The sequence below is a fragment of the Lagopus leucura genome, unplaced genomic scaffold (genome assembly GCF_019238085.1).
Source record: "Lagopus leucura isolate 7727_CA_CO unplaced genomic scaffold, USGS_WTPT01 Super-Scaffold_100021, whole genome shotgun sequence".
In the NCBI taxonomy this organism is placed as follows: Eukaryota; Metazoa; Chordata; class Aves; order Galliformes; family Phasianidae; genus Lagopus; species Lagopus leucura.
This window is the reverse complement of record NW_024962274.1, coordinates 1,305,704-1,320,998: the sequence shown is the minus strand read 5'-3', so window position 1 is coordinate 1,320,998 and position 15,295 is coordinate 1,305,704. Positions and strand designations below refer to the sequence as shown.

The 15,295-nt window shown below is 45.3% G+C and overlaps 1 protein-coding gene across 2 annotated transcripts in view; it reads right to left on the bottom strand.

Annotated features, from left to right (window-relative positions):
• The window catches only part of LOC122183869 (LIM domain containing preferred translocation partner in lipoma), a 303,475-nt gene that overhangs the window by 186,186 nt on the left and 101,994 nt on the right, over positions 1-15,295 (bottom strand). For both annotated transcript variants that reach the window (XM_042878277.1, XM_042878278.1), the window contains one exon: positions 14,727-14,928. In XM_042878277.1, the coding sequence (XP_042734211.1) occupies positions 14,727-14,919 (193 nt within the window). In that variant the 5' untranslated portion in view covers positions 14,920-14,928. The remainder of the gene's footprint in view (positions 1-14,726; positions 14,929-15,295) is intronic.

Here is a 15,295-nt window from a genome sequence, read left to right as displayed (position 1 = left end):
GAGGTGTTCAGGAACTGTGGAGATGTGGTACTAAGGAAGATGGGTTAGAGGGCCATGTTGGTGTTAGGTGGACAGTAGGACTGGATGGTCTCAGAGGTCTTTTCCCACCTTACTGATTCTGTGAACACAATGGTGCTAAAGATGTCTCTGTAACTCCAGTGGCTCTCAAGTAACGAGGAGGAGGAGGCATTCCCATCTGAGTCATTAGGACAGCCTGACAATAAGTGCTCAGAGCTTTACTCCAGTTGCTCACTCACATAAAAGCTACAAACACACAGCTTCAACTGAGACATCACTAGCCACTGGTCTCCACTTGCCAGCTCTGAAACAATTTTTCCCCCACTAAGATAAACCCACAGCTGAAGTACATCCGTGTCCCAGCGCAGATTAACCCCAATAAGAACAGGAACTGGCTAAAGCTGAAAGTGCCCTTGCAGGCAGTACCTTTTTTCAGCTGTACTGGGACAACTTTGACAAGAAGGATCTGGCTACAGTTAATTTGCCTTTGTGCATAAATAACAAACAAGATCCAAGACAAGCTGCATTTATAGAAAACCACTCGGAGGAGCCATTGCTGACCAAACTTTGCAGTAGCTGGGCTGCACAAGTGCCTGAGTGAAATGTCATCTGCAGCATTGCTCAGCAAGAGACAGTAAAACAAACACAAGACTGGGTTCTCAAATACCATGCTAAAATTTTGGGGCTCACAAAGAAATGCTTTGTTATTTATCAGCCATATGCAAACAGCAATTATCCTGCATAAAATAATTAACACAGGGGAAGCAACAGAATGCTCCAAGATCTCTTCAGAAACCTATTTAAAACACTCTCCCATTTTAATCATTTACGATTTGCATTAGAGAAGAAAACAAAAAGGTAGGAAATTTGAGGTGATCAAACCTTCCCTCATCCCCACAAATACACATTCTCTGCCTTCCAATAGACTTGACTAATCATTTTTCTAAGTAGCCAAAAGGTTTTGCAATTAAATGCTTATTTATATGAGAAGCATCTTTCTGCTGTCTCTGATGCCTCATGAGTTTTATGGCTCCTCTCAAAGAGCTTTCAATGCTCTGAGCATGACAAAGCCAAAACTGCTATAAGAGAAAGCTCCATCCCAGTGACAGATCGAGTTCCCGGAACCTTCATCACCAAGCAAAGCAAGAAAGTAGGAGAAAATAAATGAGAAAGGGGGACTTCGACAGCTAAGATCAGAGCCGCTTTGCTGGGCAAATTTGGTAGCAAAACATCTCTGCATGCAGTGTGAACTGAGCATGCTAGGGCAGGTACACAGGCATTAAATAAATGGAGCCTCACAATTCCCTTCCAGAAAACCCATGTTTGTGTTGACAACTGAGCTTTCGCCTGCCAAAATGTGACCTTTAGGCCCTGACCTTTAGGCCCTGGTTTTCTAACTTGTGTTCCCTCCGCCTCCAGTTTCACAGGTGGAATTCATAGCACTTTAGCTTCCAAACAGTTGGTGGTGTACACCAAACACCAGTCCGTGCCTTATCTCACTGGTTCTTAAAATGGAATATTCTGGCTCTGGAGACCCGTGCCGTGCCATGTCGGTCGGTCAACTTACAGGAGGTGCTGGACATGCCGTATCTCTGGGGAAGATCAAAGCCAAAAGCTCATCTCTCAAAATAGTGAAAAAAAACCGTGCTGCTACATTTTTCTCTTTTATTTATTTCCCCACCACAGTTACATAACACATTCCTGATGGGGCAAAAAGGATAATTAGCAAGAGCACTTTCAGACACATGCAAGCAGGCACAGCCAAGCTTGAGAGTAAGCACTATCATCACATGAGAAGCGAGAAGATGATAGTCTTCCCATCTGAGGAATAATAAGGAAAATGGACCCACCATTAGTTTGTCTCAGGAACGCATCAGGAAAGCGCCAAATACACAGAGGGGAAGTGCAATAATTCAGCAGTTATTTAAGAAGCCCGACAGTGATTGTAGGGAAGAAGAGCTCAGCTGTAATCACGCATCACAGCTCTCGCCTTGGGTCAGCTGCTAAGTTTGAAGTATTCTCTGTCTGGCCAACGAGAGCAGTTCACAGGCCTGGAGAAGTATTTTAAATATCAGAGTTTTCAGGCTCAGCCAAACCAATCATTTCCTCTAAAAGACTTTTGTCCCTAATGAGGGAAGTGAGCAACCCAACAAAACTTAGAGAAATGATGGCTGGAGACCCACCACTCCAACCTCCTGCTGCTGGGGGGCCATTTCCCCCTACCAAGGGACACGTCTTGCTCCTACAAACGCAGGCTGAGTGCTGATGTGCTAGGAGAAGTCAGTCAAGCATTCCCACATTAGAAATCCAACAGCCTTTTCTGCTGTAGAGGAGGATTACAGGCTTACATTCTGCAGGACCACTGTTGGCAGGGAAAACGGGATCAAATGAATTTAATCCAAACTTAAAGCATAAGAATAAGGAGCCTCATTGAATGGATTAAGCAGGAGACAAACATCCTGTAACGCCTCATACATTACCTGTTACGACTGTGTGGTCTCACATCCATGTTGACAGTGGAAGAGATGCAGGCCAGCTGTGATTTTACCTGGGTCATGCTTTTTTCATGCCTTCCCTCGTCTGTATAAATTCATTTTTACGTAAGACAGCTGTGTCAAACCTGAGCTCCCAATGCAATTTTCCTTCTACGCTTGCAGAATGAATTCAGGCCCTTCTTTCCCTTGGGCACCACACAAGGAATTACAAAGTGGCTTGGTTTGTGCCCAAATGGAGCACGAAAAATCAGTGCAAACAGTGTCAAAAAGCACAAGGAGTCAATCACAAAATCAAGATCTGTGAGAATCTCAGTCCCAGGACAGTGAAGGGTGGTTATCAGGAACATTTTATCTGTTTGTCACATGAGGCCATTTGATGAGCCCATTGCTGAGATTAAGCACCATTTACCATGAGTTTCAAGGTCTGCACTGCGCTTCATCCTGCACCAGGTCTCCACGCTTTCACCTCTGACAAGACATAAGGGTAAGCCTAAGCAATAGGGAGTCAGTTTTCAAGGAGTTTAATTGCACGGCAGTTCTAAAAGCCAATAGAGAATTAATCATTTTGCAGAAGTTGAGTTCTCCGCCTGCAGGGCTGCTCAGCTGTGTGGAGGAAGTGCATGGTGTTGACTTCCCAAACTAGTCATCATCGTAAGCCCCTGGTCCTATTTATAGAGTTGGGGGAAAATTTCCAGGAAATAACGCTTACTGGCACTCCCAAAAATAGCAAAGAAAACTCTTCAATTACTAAACTTTTAAGGAAGAAAGTCTTTCTCCTTCGTGACAAGACAGCAAAGTAGCAACCTCTACGATCTGCTTGTGAGCGGTTACAATTAATATTGTTCCTTATCTCACTTTTCCCTGACAGCAGGAGATGCTACTCCTAAGCTATTAATTCTGTACAGCTGCAAGGTTGCTTTTTTCTCCTTTCTCTTCTACTGATTGTTTCCAGGATAAGATGCTGAAGTCAGCCCCATCTCAGGAAACTTTAGCAATTCTCTCCTGGAACATGTTTGCAATACAACCCATAGGCCGAGCCAGAGCTCCCACACATGTGCTTGAGCAAAGTCAGTACCAACAGCAGCACAACCACAGCAGTCCCAAACCATCACCTGACTGCCCAGGATTCTGATCTGGGGGAATTTTTGCAGTCTTCATCAAACTGCATCAGTCTGCAGGTTAACCTGCTACCAGAAGCCAATCCCACACAGGGGCGAGCAGATCTCTGCTCAACTAGATGTGCCTTGGGGTCAAAAAGCAGACAAAAGCATAGGAAAGGCACAGACTGGTGGCTGGATGAGTCACCATAGGTACCTGTTCTCTTCTACACATGCAACAGCTTCTGTATGCCTCCTCAAGAGCCAGGAATTAAGCCAGGATTTCTGAAACATTTTCTCCCCTCATTAGTTTTAATGATGCAACTGCAAAACTGGAAGAGATTTGACCATCTTAACCTTACCACTAAACACACAGTGTTTACTGTTGCTGTTGCTTGGTGGGGCCAAGAAGGCTATCCCAGACACAGACCTCTCTCCCAGTGCAGTGGCACTTCCCATATACCCCATCTGGGAGGATGCAAACTAGCTGACCGCAGAAGGGCAACTTTCTGGGGTAAAATAAATAAATAAATAAATAAAAATCTTTTAAAAGCACAAGATACGAGTGCATGAGGTTCTCTCCATCCTGCAAGCACTCAATTTTATTACAACATCTGACCATGGGACCCTCAGTCCCAGCATGGCTGCTGGGAGGGCTCACAAGCCATAACACCAATCCTACAAGTTTGTTTTGCTCTGTGGAGTCAGGTGATAGAGCAGCACGCTTTGGCCAGCAGTGCCTTGGGAAGCATGCAGAGCACTCCTGCAGATAAGATGCTCCCATCAACTCCTGCCCGAGACGCGCCGACCTCCCTCTGCTGCCTGCCGCCTCCTCCCTGCCACTGTCAAAGGTAATACAAAAATCTGCTACTCATTTTTCCAAATCTCTCTGTTTCAGAGGCTTTTTCCCTTTGTTTTTCTGAGACCAATTAAAAATAAAAGTTTACCAGGAAGATGAAAAAAAAAAAAATAAAAAAATGCCTGATATCATTGGATTCAGCCTGTAAGGATCTCACACATAAAAGAATTATGTCCCTGAGCACTTTCCAGCAGACTTTCAGAAAATTTCATCTTTCTACTTCCCTGGCTGGATAGTCTGTTTGAGTAATTTTCTCTTTCTCCTGGGGTTGGTTGCTAAGAGACGCGCTATTACTTCTCTCTCTCTTATGACCCGATTACTATGATCAGCAAAGACAGCGTGCAGACAACAGCCTGACACGGCTCATACAAGAACATCGGGCTCGTTACAAAATGATGGACTGTATTAACACTCTGCAGCCCCTCCACTTGCCGTGGCCTTAGCAGAGTCTCCAGGCACAACTGGGGGCTTTTACTTCCCCGGCTTCTGAAGTACACGTTCAAACATTTTAAATCATTGCAGTGGGAAGGGAAAAGAATGGACTTTTACCTCCTGTGTTTTGCTGCCTGTCAGCCAGAGCAGTGTTAATGGATCTGTATTGAGAAACACTCCTTTCCTTCCCCTAGCAGAGAAGTGGCTTGGGAACCATTATTATCCCTATTCACCCTTCTGCAAAAACTTTGCAAACACACAACGTGCTTTGGGTTAGTGCATTCCCTTAGACAACGGCACATTGTGAAGCTGACACTGACATGGGGCTGAGAGGTGACCCGGTCCTGTAAAGAGTGAAGCTGTATTGCTCTGGATGAGGAAAGCAGCAGGAAATGCTTCCGCCAGAGGTGCATTGTGGTCTCAAGGAAGGCACCATGACTCCCAAAGTTCTCCCAGCACGTACTGAGGTGGCTACGGCCTGGCACTGTGCCTCTGCAGAGGGTTCCAACTGATGGGACTGCTGGGGAGTGAGCCAGGATGGGGACTTGGAGCTCAGACTGGAAAAGCATGTTGAGAGGCACGCAGGGCAAAAAGCTGGGGACAACTGCTGGCCCAAGGTTGGCTAGTATGGAACAGGATGTGGTCAGAGACCTCAAAGATCATCAGTCTTTTGCAAGGTTCATCAAATTGGTTTTATAGAGAGTAAATTTAAACATTACTGAATCTAATTTACTTACCAGACCCCTTCCCTTCCCACCAGCCTGCCCCTATATCTAGAATAGCCATGAACAAATCCTTCACAGTTTCCTAACAGAAATGGCCCAGACATCCAGGTATCTCCTCTTACAATTCCTTACCTCCACGGTATTTCCCATAAATTCAGTGCTCAACAGAAAAAAAACAAGCTGAGGTCTTACGTCAGCAAGATTTCTACCATGCTACAAAGGAAACCCTTTGTGCCAGGCTTCCCATTATGGTTTGGTCATGTCTAGACTAAACCAAAACCTTTCCTGAGTCATTGTCATCACACGAACTGGAGTGGGAGATGACCTATGAGTCTTTTGCTTAGTCCCCACTCCCAAGCAGCATTCTCCTCCCTGAAGCTGGGTCTCTGCACCATCTGCTCAGCACCCAGAGGGAGATGGGTGCTTCCTGGCACAGAGCTGTGCCAAGGAATTGCTGGATGTGTAGCTCCAGCATCGCGCTCCACAGCTCCTGAAATAGTCTGGGTAAATCCCCAGTCCTTGTGCCAGCTTTTAGAGCACAACTGCTCTTCTGTGGCTAGGACCTTCCAACGTGCACACTAGTTAACAAGACAGAAAGGGAATTTTTAAGGTAGTGATGTCTATTAGGAACCAGACTGGACTGCTGCTCATCCGCTTCTGCATAGCAGCCTCCTGGGGAGCTGGAGCTGCAGGGCTCAGGGTCCTGCTCATGGACCCTTGGCTCTCGCACCAACCCACCTTAGTGTGCTTTGCCAAAGGGATGAGCATGTCAAGCCATGTATATTTAGTCCAAATTGTAATTGTGCAGTGTTCGCTGCCAGAAATGCCTGCTTGTTGGCCACAAGTACAACTTCTGTGGCTTCAAGAGTTGCTCATTCATTCTTCTAACCTTTTATTAGACCAACCTGTAATATAATCCAATTGACATTTATTGGTTGCTCTGACTTAGCAGTACTCTGTCTGGCTGGGTAAAAAAAGCTTTAGTCAGGAAAAAGGAAAAAAATACGTATAGTCCTTTATTATAACAGTTAGCTTTCAGGGCATAAAAAAGCTGCATTGAGCGAGCAAAAAAATAAAAAAAGTTACTTGACTGTTAACTATCATGTAGCAATTGTTATTATTTAACAGACTGGCATCTGGAGGATGTCAAAATTTTAGATTAAAATAAAATGGACAAGTGCTGCTTGCTCAAATTCAAACTATTTCAGCATTAACACTGCTCTCTCACTTTGGGCACCATAGCCCTTTAGAACTGAACAGAGATCGAATATTATCTTTTAAAAAGTGGGTTTGATATAGTCAATGACAGATGTTTGCAATCTGAGTTATAAAAAGATGGCTTCTTCCCAATCCAGTGTATGTCAGATCTGTCTTCTTTTTTTTTCTTTTTTTTTTTCCTTCCTTTTTTCGCCCTTTTGCTTTATTCTGCCCAAACTATTGTGGTTCACAGAACAGGCCACTGCAAAGATGAATCACTATTCAATGTTTGAAATAATGAAGTGGAAAAATTAAATATAGTATCTTGAAAGGACAGACAGGAGGAAAAGAAAGAGAGAAAAAAAATAGGCATGGCAGAAAAAAAGAAAAATCTACCTGCTGAGGAGTAGTGTTTGCTTTATGATACCAAATAACAAAGAAAATACAAGTTCACTCACCAGAATGAAAAACGAGGCTGTGTATTACTTCAAGCAGTTCCCAAATAAGTAGCAATATGTTCCAAAGCCTCTGAAAGTTTAATATTTGTAATTCTAACAAAACATTGTTAATAAAACCTGGTGGCTTGATTTGACATTTTGAGAACTACAGGTAAGTATACTGGTTCAATAACAGTCTTTATGCATCTCTTCTCCGTTGCATTTTTCCCAGCGCCGTTATCAGAGGGGGTATTTAAAAAAAAGTAATGTTCATCCTGAGAGCAAAGCCAGGAGCACAGACCTCCGTGTTTGTCTCCAACAAACAAAATAAACAACACAAAAGCAGACTCAGACACCACAGTCCAGCCCAAGCAGTAACTTCTGGTGAGATGAATGCAACCACAACAGCAGGGCCCACGCAGAGGTGCCTTATTGACACCTGCCATCATGATGAGCCCTGAAATTGGTCACAGTGCTGCGGACACCCATCAGAACACTGTGCCTCCATTTAGTTCTACACATAAGTGGTAAGAGAAGAACCAAGGCAAAGAGGCAGAAGGACACCAGAAAGGGATGCCTACATGAAGGACCCCATCTAAGCAGCACTGACACATTGCAAGCTATGGAGCATAGTTTCAGCACAGCTTGGCTTGTTCAGGGCAATTTAAACAAATGAGAACCACCACTAGTTTCAAATTGGTTTCACTTGGCTCTTAACCATCAGGGAGGAGGATGTCATTAGAGAGAAATCAATGGAGACTTCCGAAAGGCAGCTCCAAACTGGTTCTCAACAGCCCCCTAGTGAGGAACCTCCCTTTAGTGAGGGAGCCCCCACTTCCCACGTGTTCTGCAGGCTTTGGGGCTCGGTTTGTCCTTTAAATGCTCTTGTAGAATGGGTAGCAAACCAAAAAGAGGCCTGGAACTTCCAAGTTCATTTTCCCTGGCTGTATTCTGTAAGTGCCTGTGGATGATGCAGTTCTGACACTAATGAATAAAGCATTGCTTCATCTGGTTCACTTCGTTCAGCGCAAGAAACACACAGAAGGAGAGCAAGGATTTAGAAGGGCTTTAAAACTTTATAATGCTCATTTCAAAAAAGCTTTCTTTAAAAAACAAGCACCAACGTGGGGGCTGTGCTTAGGCAGTCAGGATGATTTGCCACAGCAGCGGTATACCTCTTTATTCCCACAACGTTTTTCAACTCTGCAAGCTCAATCCATGATGGGAGCAGAAGAGAGCCTGAGCATTTCTCAGCCTATTTTCTTGTCCTATCACTGAGATGCTGCCTTATCCCCAGAGCATCAATGATTTTATCAGCTGGTAGCAAAGCTGGATGCAGAAACCAGCAGGTCCCGCTGGAAACTCTGGGATGTGCAGGACCCAGTTCAGCCTCAAAACAACCAAATAACAACATATTCCCACGCTTCATGCAGGATGCAGCAGCAGTCTGCATGCACAGCTCACACCACGTGCAAGACAAACAGCTTTGTTTCTACTGCTGCTAAATCACATCATCTCCTGTTAGCTTGGCACTGAGCACACACAACACACCACCAAAGCACGGCTGACCCCCATCTCACTGCTCGTGAGTGTGAGCCTCCTGCTAAAGATGACCAAAAGGCAATAAAACGCCCCCAGAGCTCACGGGTGGCTCGAAGGAGAGCAGGTATGCCTCTGCCTTCCATCAGCAGGGATTACTCTTGCTGTGTTATGCAGCAGGCCCAACAAAGACAACCAGAAAAAAGCAAAAAACCTGCAGAATTTCCCAAGTCAGTCTGAATTTATCCTTTCAGGGCTCTCATCCAAGTAATGAATAGAGTCTGGAGCTGTTTAGCTTCTATGAACTGTCAAAGATTGCAGAACAGGGAACAGCACAGCTAAAACACTGAGTGTCTATTCCAATAAATCCATACCCTGGCTTCAAAAATTAGACAGAGCTACCGATAGCAGCTGCTGTAAACAAAACCCACTAGGTATGCCTGCCTACAAGATAAAACAAACAGCACGACAGCTTATGCTCCCAGTCCCTTACAGACACAGCAGAATAAAATTAGCTATTGCTCAGGAGCCTCCACACAGATGAAGAAAGAAAGGGCAGAGAGTGTCAGGACCTGGGAAACCTGCATCAGCCGGGTTCAAGTGAACACAGCATGGTGTCAACTATGTAATCTTGCCCTGGAGCTAGCCCTGATGCTGTGCCTGGCCCCACGAGTTGCAGCCCTCTCCTCCAACTAATGGAGATGGAAAGAAGAGATGATTTGAACAAACAAACAACAACAACAACAAAAATACCTCCACCACAAAACAAACAAACCCATGAAGATCTCAAAGGCCTGTGTATGAGTCTCCTGTCATTCATCATGCCTGAAAGTGCTTCAAGGAAAGAAAGCAGAAGGAAAGAGCTTGCTTTAATTCTCGACTCTTCAATTAGTTTCCATTATGGAAACTGGAGGAGGCTCAGGGAAGACCTTATTTCTCCCTCCAGATCCCTGACAGGAGGTTGTGACAGAACGGAAGTCAGCCTCTGTTCCCAGGTAACAGTGACAGGATGAGAGGTGATGGCTGTAAGTTGCACCAGGGGAGGTTCCGGTTGGATATCAGGAAAAACTTCTCCAAAAGAGTGGCTGGATACTGGCATAGGCTGCCCAGGGTGGTAGGGGCATCACAGACCCTGGAGGTGTTCAAGAACTGTGGAGATGTGGTACTAACAAGCACAGGTTAGTGGGCAGTTCCAGTGGCAAGTAGACAGCAGGACTAAGTGATCTAAAAGGTCTTTTCCAACCTTAACAATTTTATGATTGAATGCATTTTAACTGTTTCTGCAGGTATTACGTTCACCATGGTTGGCAATCACAAGGAAAAGGCATCATCAGCACTAACTAATATTGAATTTAGGAGGAGTCAACAGAATAAACTCAAATGGCTAATTTTGCAAAGCCTGTCCTCAAAGCCTCTAAAGGGCTGACAAAGACAAATGCCCAAATGTTGTGCAATCCCATAAACTATACAGTTGTCATAGGAGGGATGTTGTCTGCACATCCTTTTGTGGCCAGGGTTTGGCACTGTGGCATATGTCTCAGGAATATGCCTCAACAGATGCCTATGAATGAAATATCATAGAATCATAGAAGATCCTGAGTTAGAAGGGACTCACAGGCATAGAATCATAATGTCATTAGATTGAAAAAAACCTCTAAGATCATCTAGTCCCATCCCCCCAATGCCCTCTAACCCATGTCCTTCAGTGCCACATCTCCACAGTTCTTGTGTTCAAGAGCCAAGGACAACTGAGTCAAACTGCTGGCTCCACAGAGGACCCACCAAAATTCAAACCATATATTGCAAGAAAACAAGAAGCTTCATTGTCTTTGACAGCAAAGGGCAACAGATGGAAGCCTTCACCCGTGTTTCTCAGCCAGGTGGCATTTTTCATGCCAAGGTATAGATGCTCTACTAGCTGCTATGGCCTTGGTGATGTTCCTTCCTCTCCACAAATCCACAGGCTTTACTGTCACTTACTGCTCCTCCCCAGCAATGTGCCCACTGTGTTCCCCTTCTGGCTTTCTCTAGGTGTTCCCAGCAGCCACAGCCCATGGGCTTGATTTGCATCAGCACCACGCTACTCCTTGCACTGCTTCGTGTCCACCGGATTGTACTGGGACAGGAGGGCAAGGGGAAAAAGAGCTCCTGAGGTTATGAAAACCAGCTTGAAACTCAAAGGATGCAAACCAAAGACAAATCACACCACAAAAGCCTGACACTCTCACTGCACTCGAGCCATCCAATGACCCGAGGAGATCCAAGTCAGGATTTTCTGAGAATCCAAGGCTGACAATAGACTTCAGTATGGTTTTGAAAACCCCTAGTTCTGGCCTCACAAGCCCTGGCCCTGGCAGCATCCCAGCAGCACTCGTTTCAGAGCGCCTGCCAGCCCTCCTCCCCATGCCATGGAGCATGTGAGCTCCCGCCAGCACTGAAATACCAATTTTAGTGCAAAAACTGGAAAGCAGGAGAAAAATAATTGGGAGGGAAAAGAGGAAGGGCAATGCTTTTAAAGAAACTGGAAATGGGCCTTCTACTCTCTCTTTGCACTCTTAGCTCAACGCTCAGTGAAGGAGAGCCCACCTGAACTGACAGCACAGCTCTGCAGTCACCACCTGCTGTGCATATTGCTGGATGGGGTCTGCTGAGGAATGGGGGGAGGAAGCACGCAGTACTAAGCACACATGAGCACTGAGAGGGGAGCGAGAGGTGCGGACTGCCAGGACCCATGGCAGGATGATGTCTCACTCATCTCAGGACTCATCTTGCCTCAGCATAGACAGATGTTTTCCTGTTTGCAAACACATCCAAGGATGCTCCATCAAAAAATCATCCTTCACCCCAATGTTCCCACCCAGTGGCTTTTTTAAAGCCACTGCTTCAATGTCTGGATACCGAATTTTCATTTCCAGCCTAGCTCATTTGCTGTTTCCTTCCCACAGACACTTTTTTTTCTTGTACAAAACCACATTCTGCTAGCTCAAACAGCTCTCCTCCATCTGTGGGGTAAATATGGAGCTGTGCAGGCCAGAAGGGATCACAGTGCTAAGACTTCCCAGGATTGAGTCCATGCTGAACAGCAGAGTTTGTACCCTTGGGTTGGACTTACCGAAAACAGACACCAGCAGCGACTCCTCTCACAGAAAGAGAGCACACAGTGATTTGAGCATTGTGATGTGCAGAGGGCTGAGAGGTGGGGGAGCAAAGCATCTCCCTCCCCAAAGTGCCAGGGAGGAATCAGAAGTACAGCTCAGCAGCAAGGGACCATATAGGACAGAGCAGGGAGCAGATGAGCCCCAGCACACTGCCATGCCAGCAGAGCTCCTGCTTGGCTCTGAGACCCCGGCAAAGAAACTCATCCCTGTCTCCAAAGAGAAAGGCTACACCAGGGCAGGAGGTACAGACCCCAGCACAGCAGCACGCCAGGGAAGGAGCATTTGAGGTGAGCAAGGTTAATCCTCCATGAGGTGCTGCGACAGGGAAGGCTAGTGCTAAATCCTCCAGAAATCAAGACCAGACTGCAGCACGTGGAAGTCTGGTCCATAAAAACACAGCTGCACCAGCTTCTCCAGCTAGCTGGGCGGCAGAAACCCGTGCAGCACATTAATCAGGGCTGTGTTCTTATTTGTTATTATTACTACTGCAGTCATACCCCAAGGCCCCGAACAGATCCCTGCGACAGCAAGACATGGTCTCTGCCCTGATGAGTTGACAAATCCAGCTCAAAACAAGTCTCAGCAAGGCAGCGTGGCAAACAGCAAGGAGGGGGACCAGCACCACCGAGAAAATTGCTCACTTAGCTGGTCTAAACCACGCACGCCTTGACTGCTTCCAGCACATTAAAACGCTCCTGCTTTACAAACTGCCGCCTGTCGCAGCTTTTGTTTTTAACATTAACTTCTTTTAACCATTTCTAACTCATTTCAAAGTTCTGTTCTGTCAAACAACAGAGGTCACTGAAGAAACAAGCAGGGAGCCTGGAGGAGAGAACAGAGCCATAAAAAGTGAATGAGGCATGGTGGGCTAAATATTTTCTTGCCTCACCTGCCAGATCCCGGAAGCCTCATGTTCTCAGGGTTATATATGGTCGAGCTAATGGCTTTGCACCAGCTGCTGACACTGACCAGCAGTGTGTCACCTTCTGAAAATGGATTAGCCTAAGCTGCTGGTACACTGTCACATCACTAAGCCAATCCCTGATCAAGTCTCCACTATCCCTTATTTCTTGCAAGCCCATCAGATGATGATGGCATCTCTAAAAGTCCAGAATCTGCAGAGGCCCCCCACAAGTTCCCCAAATGTCTCCGTTTCCATCAGACCCAGCAATGTTCACGTGCTTGCAGGACTGCATTCTGTGCATTGCACAAGAAATGCTGGTGAGGCTCATCTACCTTCCTCAGTCTGCAGTACTGGGTGCTGCTTAGAGGACGTCTCCTTCTCCCAGTGCCAAGGAGCAAAGAATTTTTTAGAAGGCTGTTGGGATGTTCCTGAGTCACTTATAATCAGATCTATAGCAATTAAAGCATCAACAATTAAAGCATAGTGACATTTCTGGCTGATCAACAACAGTTTTCCTGAGGAACCAAAGTGTCACTTTTCATTATTATCTTAAATTGTAGAAGAATTTAAAAAATAAGAATTTCCCACTTCACTTGAAAGTGACATTTCCATCGCAATTCAGAAATGGATTATTTTTACTTTTTTTAATTCCAAATGTCTTTCCCTCCATCTTCCTTGCTAATGTTTTGTTACTGAAGGCAACAGAACAGGTGCATATGACTGAGTTTTCCCCTCCAACACATTTTCTTTTTTCGTTACGAATTCTCTGAAGTTAAAGAGTGGCAGAGGAAAAAAAAAAATGAAACACTAGAGAGTCTTCTCCAACTTCCTACTAGACGTCCTTAACTTTAGAAAATTGCTTAAATGAGAGATTTAATATATTGCTGTTTTTCTTTTCTCCTTTCCATTATCATGTAGCCTTCCTGCACACATTCTGAAAAAAGTAGAAAAAGGGGAAAAAAATTACAGACAACTTTTGCCTTATTACACTCAATACAAAAGAGGGAAAAGCGAAGACGGTACAAAGCAGAACAGCCACAACTGAAAATCAAAAGCTGATTTGGCAATTTTCTTGAGTACAATGGAGCCAAGTCTTGAGTACAATACCCAAGTTTATCCCTTTTTCCATGTGTCCACAGAACAGGAACCCAACTCCTACACTTGCTGCTCAACTGCATGAAGAGAGCTGGACTTTAAAAGCAGGAGACAAAGTGAGGCCAGTGCACGGTGACTGGAAAGCTTTTGTTTCACTGACAGAACGTCTTCAGAGGCTACTGCAATGGTCGCATAAATATCTACATAGTTATGCCACTAATTCATCTCATATTCAAGAGCCTGCCACAACAGAGGAGAAACAGTAAAACTGAATCAAACCAACAGGCAAGAGACAAAACATGTTGAGACACATTCTGCCAAATCCATCCACCTCTACCCACATCCCCAGCTCAGTCCCATGTTTGTAACGAAGTCCCACTGTGCTGGTGCAAAAGAAAAACAACACTGAAAAGGGTGTTCAAGCTCCAGCTTCTTGGATTGACGTGTACAGGCAGACATGAAACAAGCAAAACTCCTGGAAAAATATCAGTTTTAGGGAAAGGAGACTTGCTTACAATAAAAACAAAGGAACTTCTGTCCCCCTGCTCTCCCCTAGCCCTGCACCATTCAAGAGGACAGCTTGCCAGAGGGTACAAGGTTCTTTCACATTCTTATTGATTTGATCCCACAAACTCATGAACCAAGAGTTTGTCAAACACAGTTTGTGTTAGAGGTCAATATCCCTGAATACGACTTCTGTGGATCCTTCCTAAAAAAAAACCACACACCAATGAAACAAACAAACAAAAAAAACCCACAAACATACTCACCATCACCTCCTGGTTGCTTGTATGGGTTGTACTTTGGTTTGGGGGCAACAACGGGTGCAAACTTCTTTGGCGTCTGTTGGGTGGACACTGAGATGCTGGGAGTCCCAAAGGCATGAGTGGTCTCCATCCTTGCTGTAACGTGACCAACAGGCTCGTTGGTACTCTTGGGTGGCAGCCAGGACGGGTGGGACATGGTTCAAATCTGAGAGGAAAACAAGAACCGCACGGACATTAGGAATTCAGGCTGGGGGACCAGCAGTTGTAAACCCTCTAGATGACTTACTAAATAACAACCACAAAACCATTTCATGAGAATTCAGATACAAACTTGTCTTTCTTTGCCCGGCTGGTTGAAATCACTGATCAGTTTGTTTTGGTGTCTTCTAAAGTGTTGTTCTTTTCCTCTTCAAACTGAAGTTGAGGCAGACCAATGCACCAGAGAAGCCCATCACTCCTGTTGCCTGTTCAGCAATACAGTCATAGATTTGACTTCCTCCTGCTAGGATTTGGTGAGTACATTAAAGTACAGCGGCGCGGTTGCTCTGGGAACAAGTGCCATTACAGGTGGG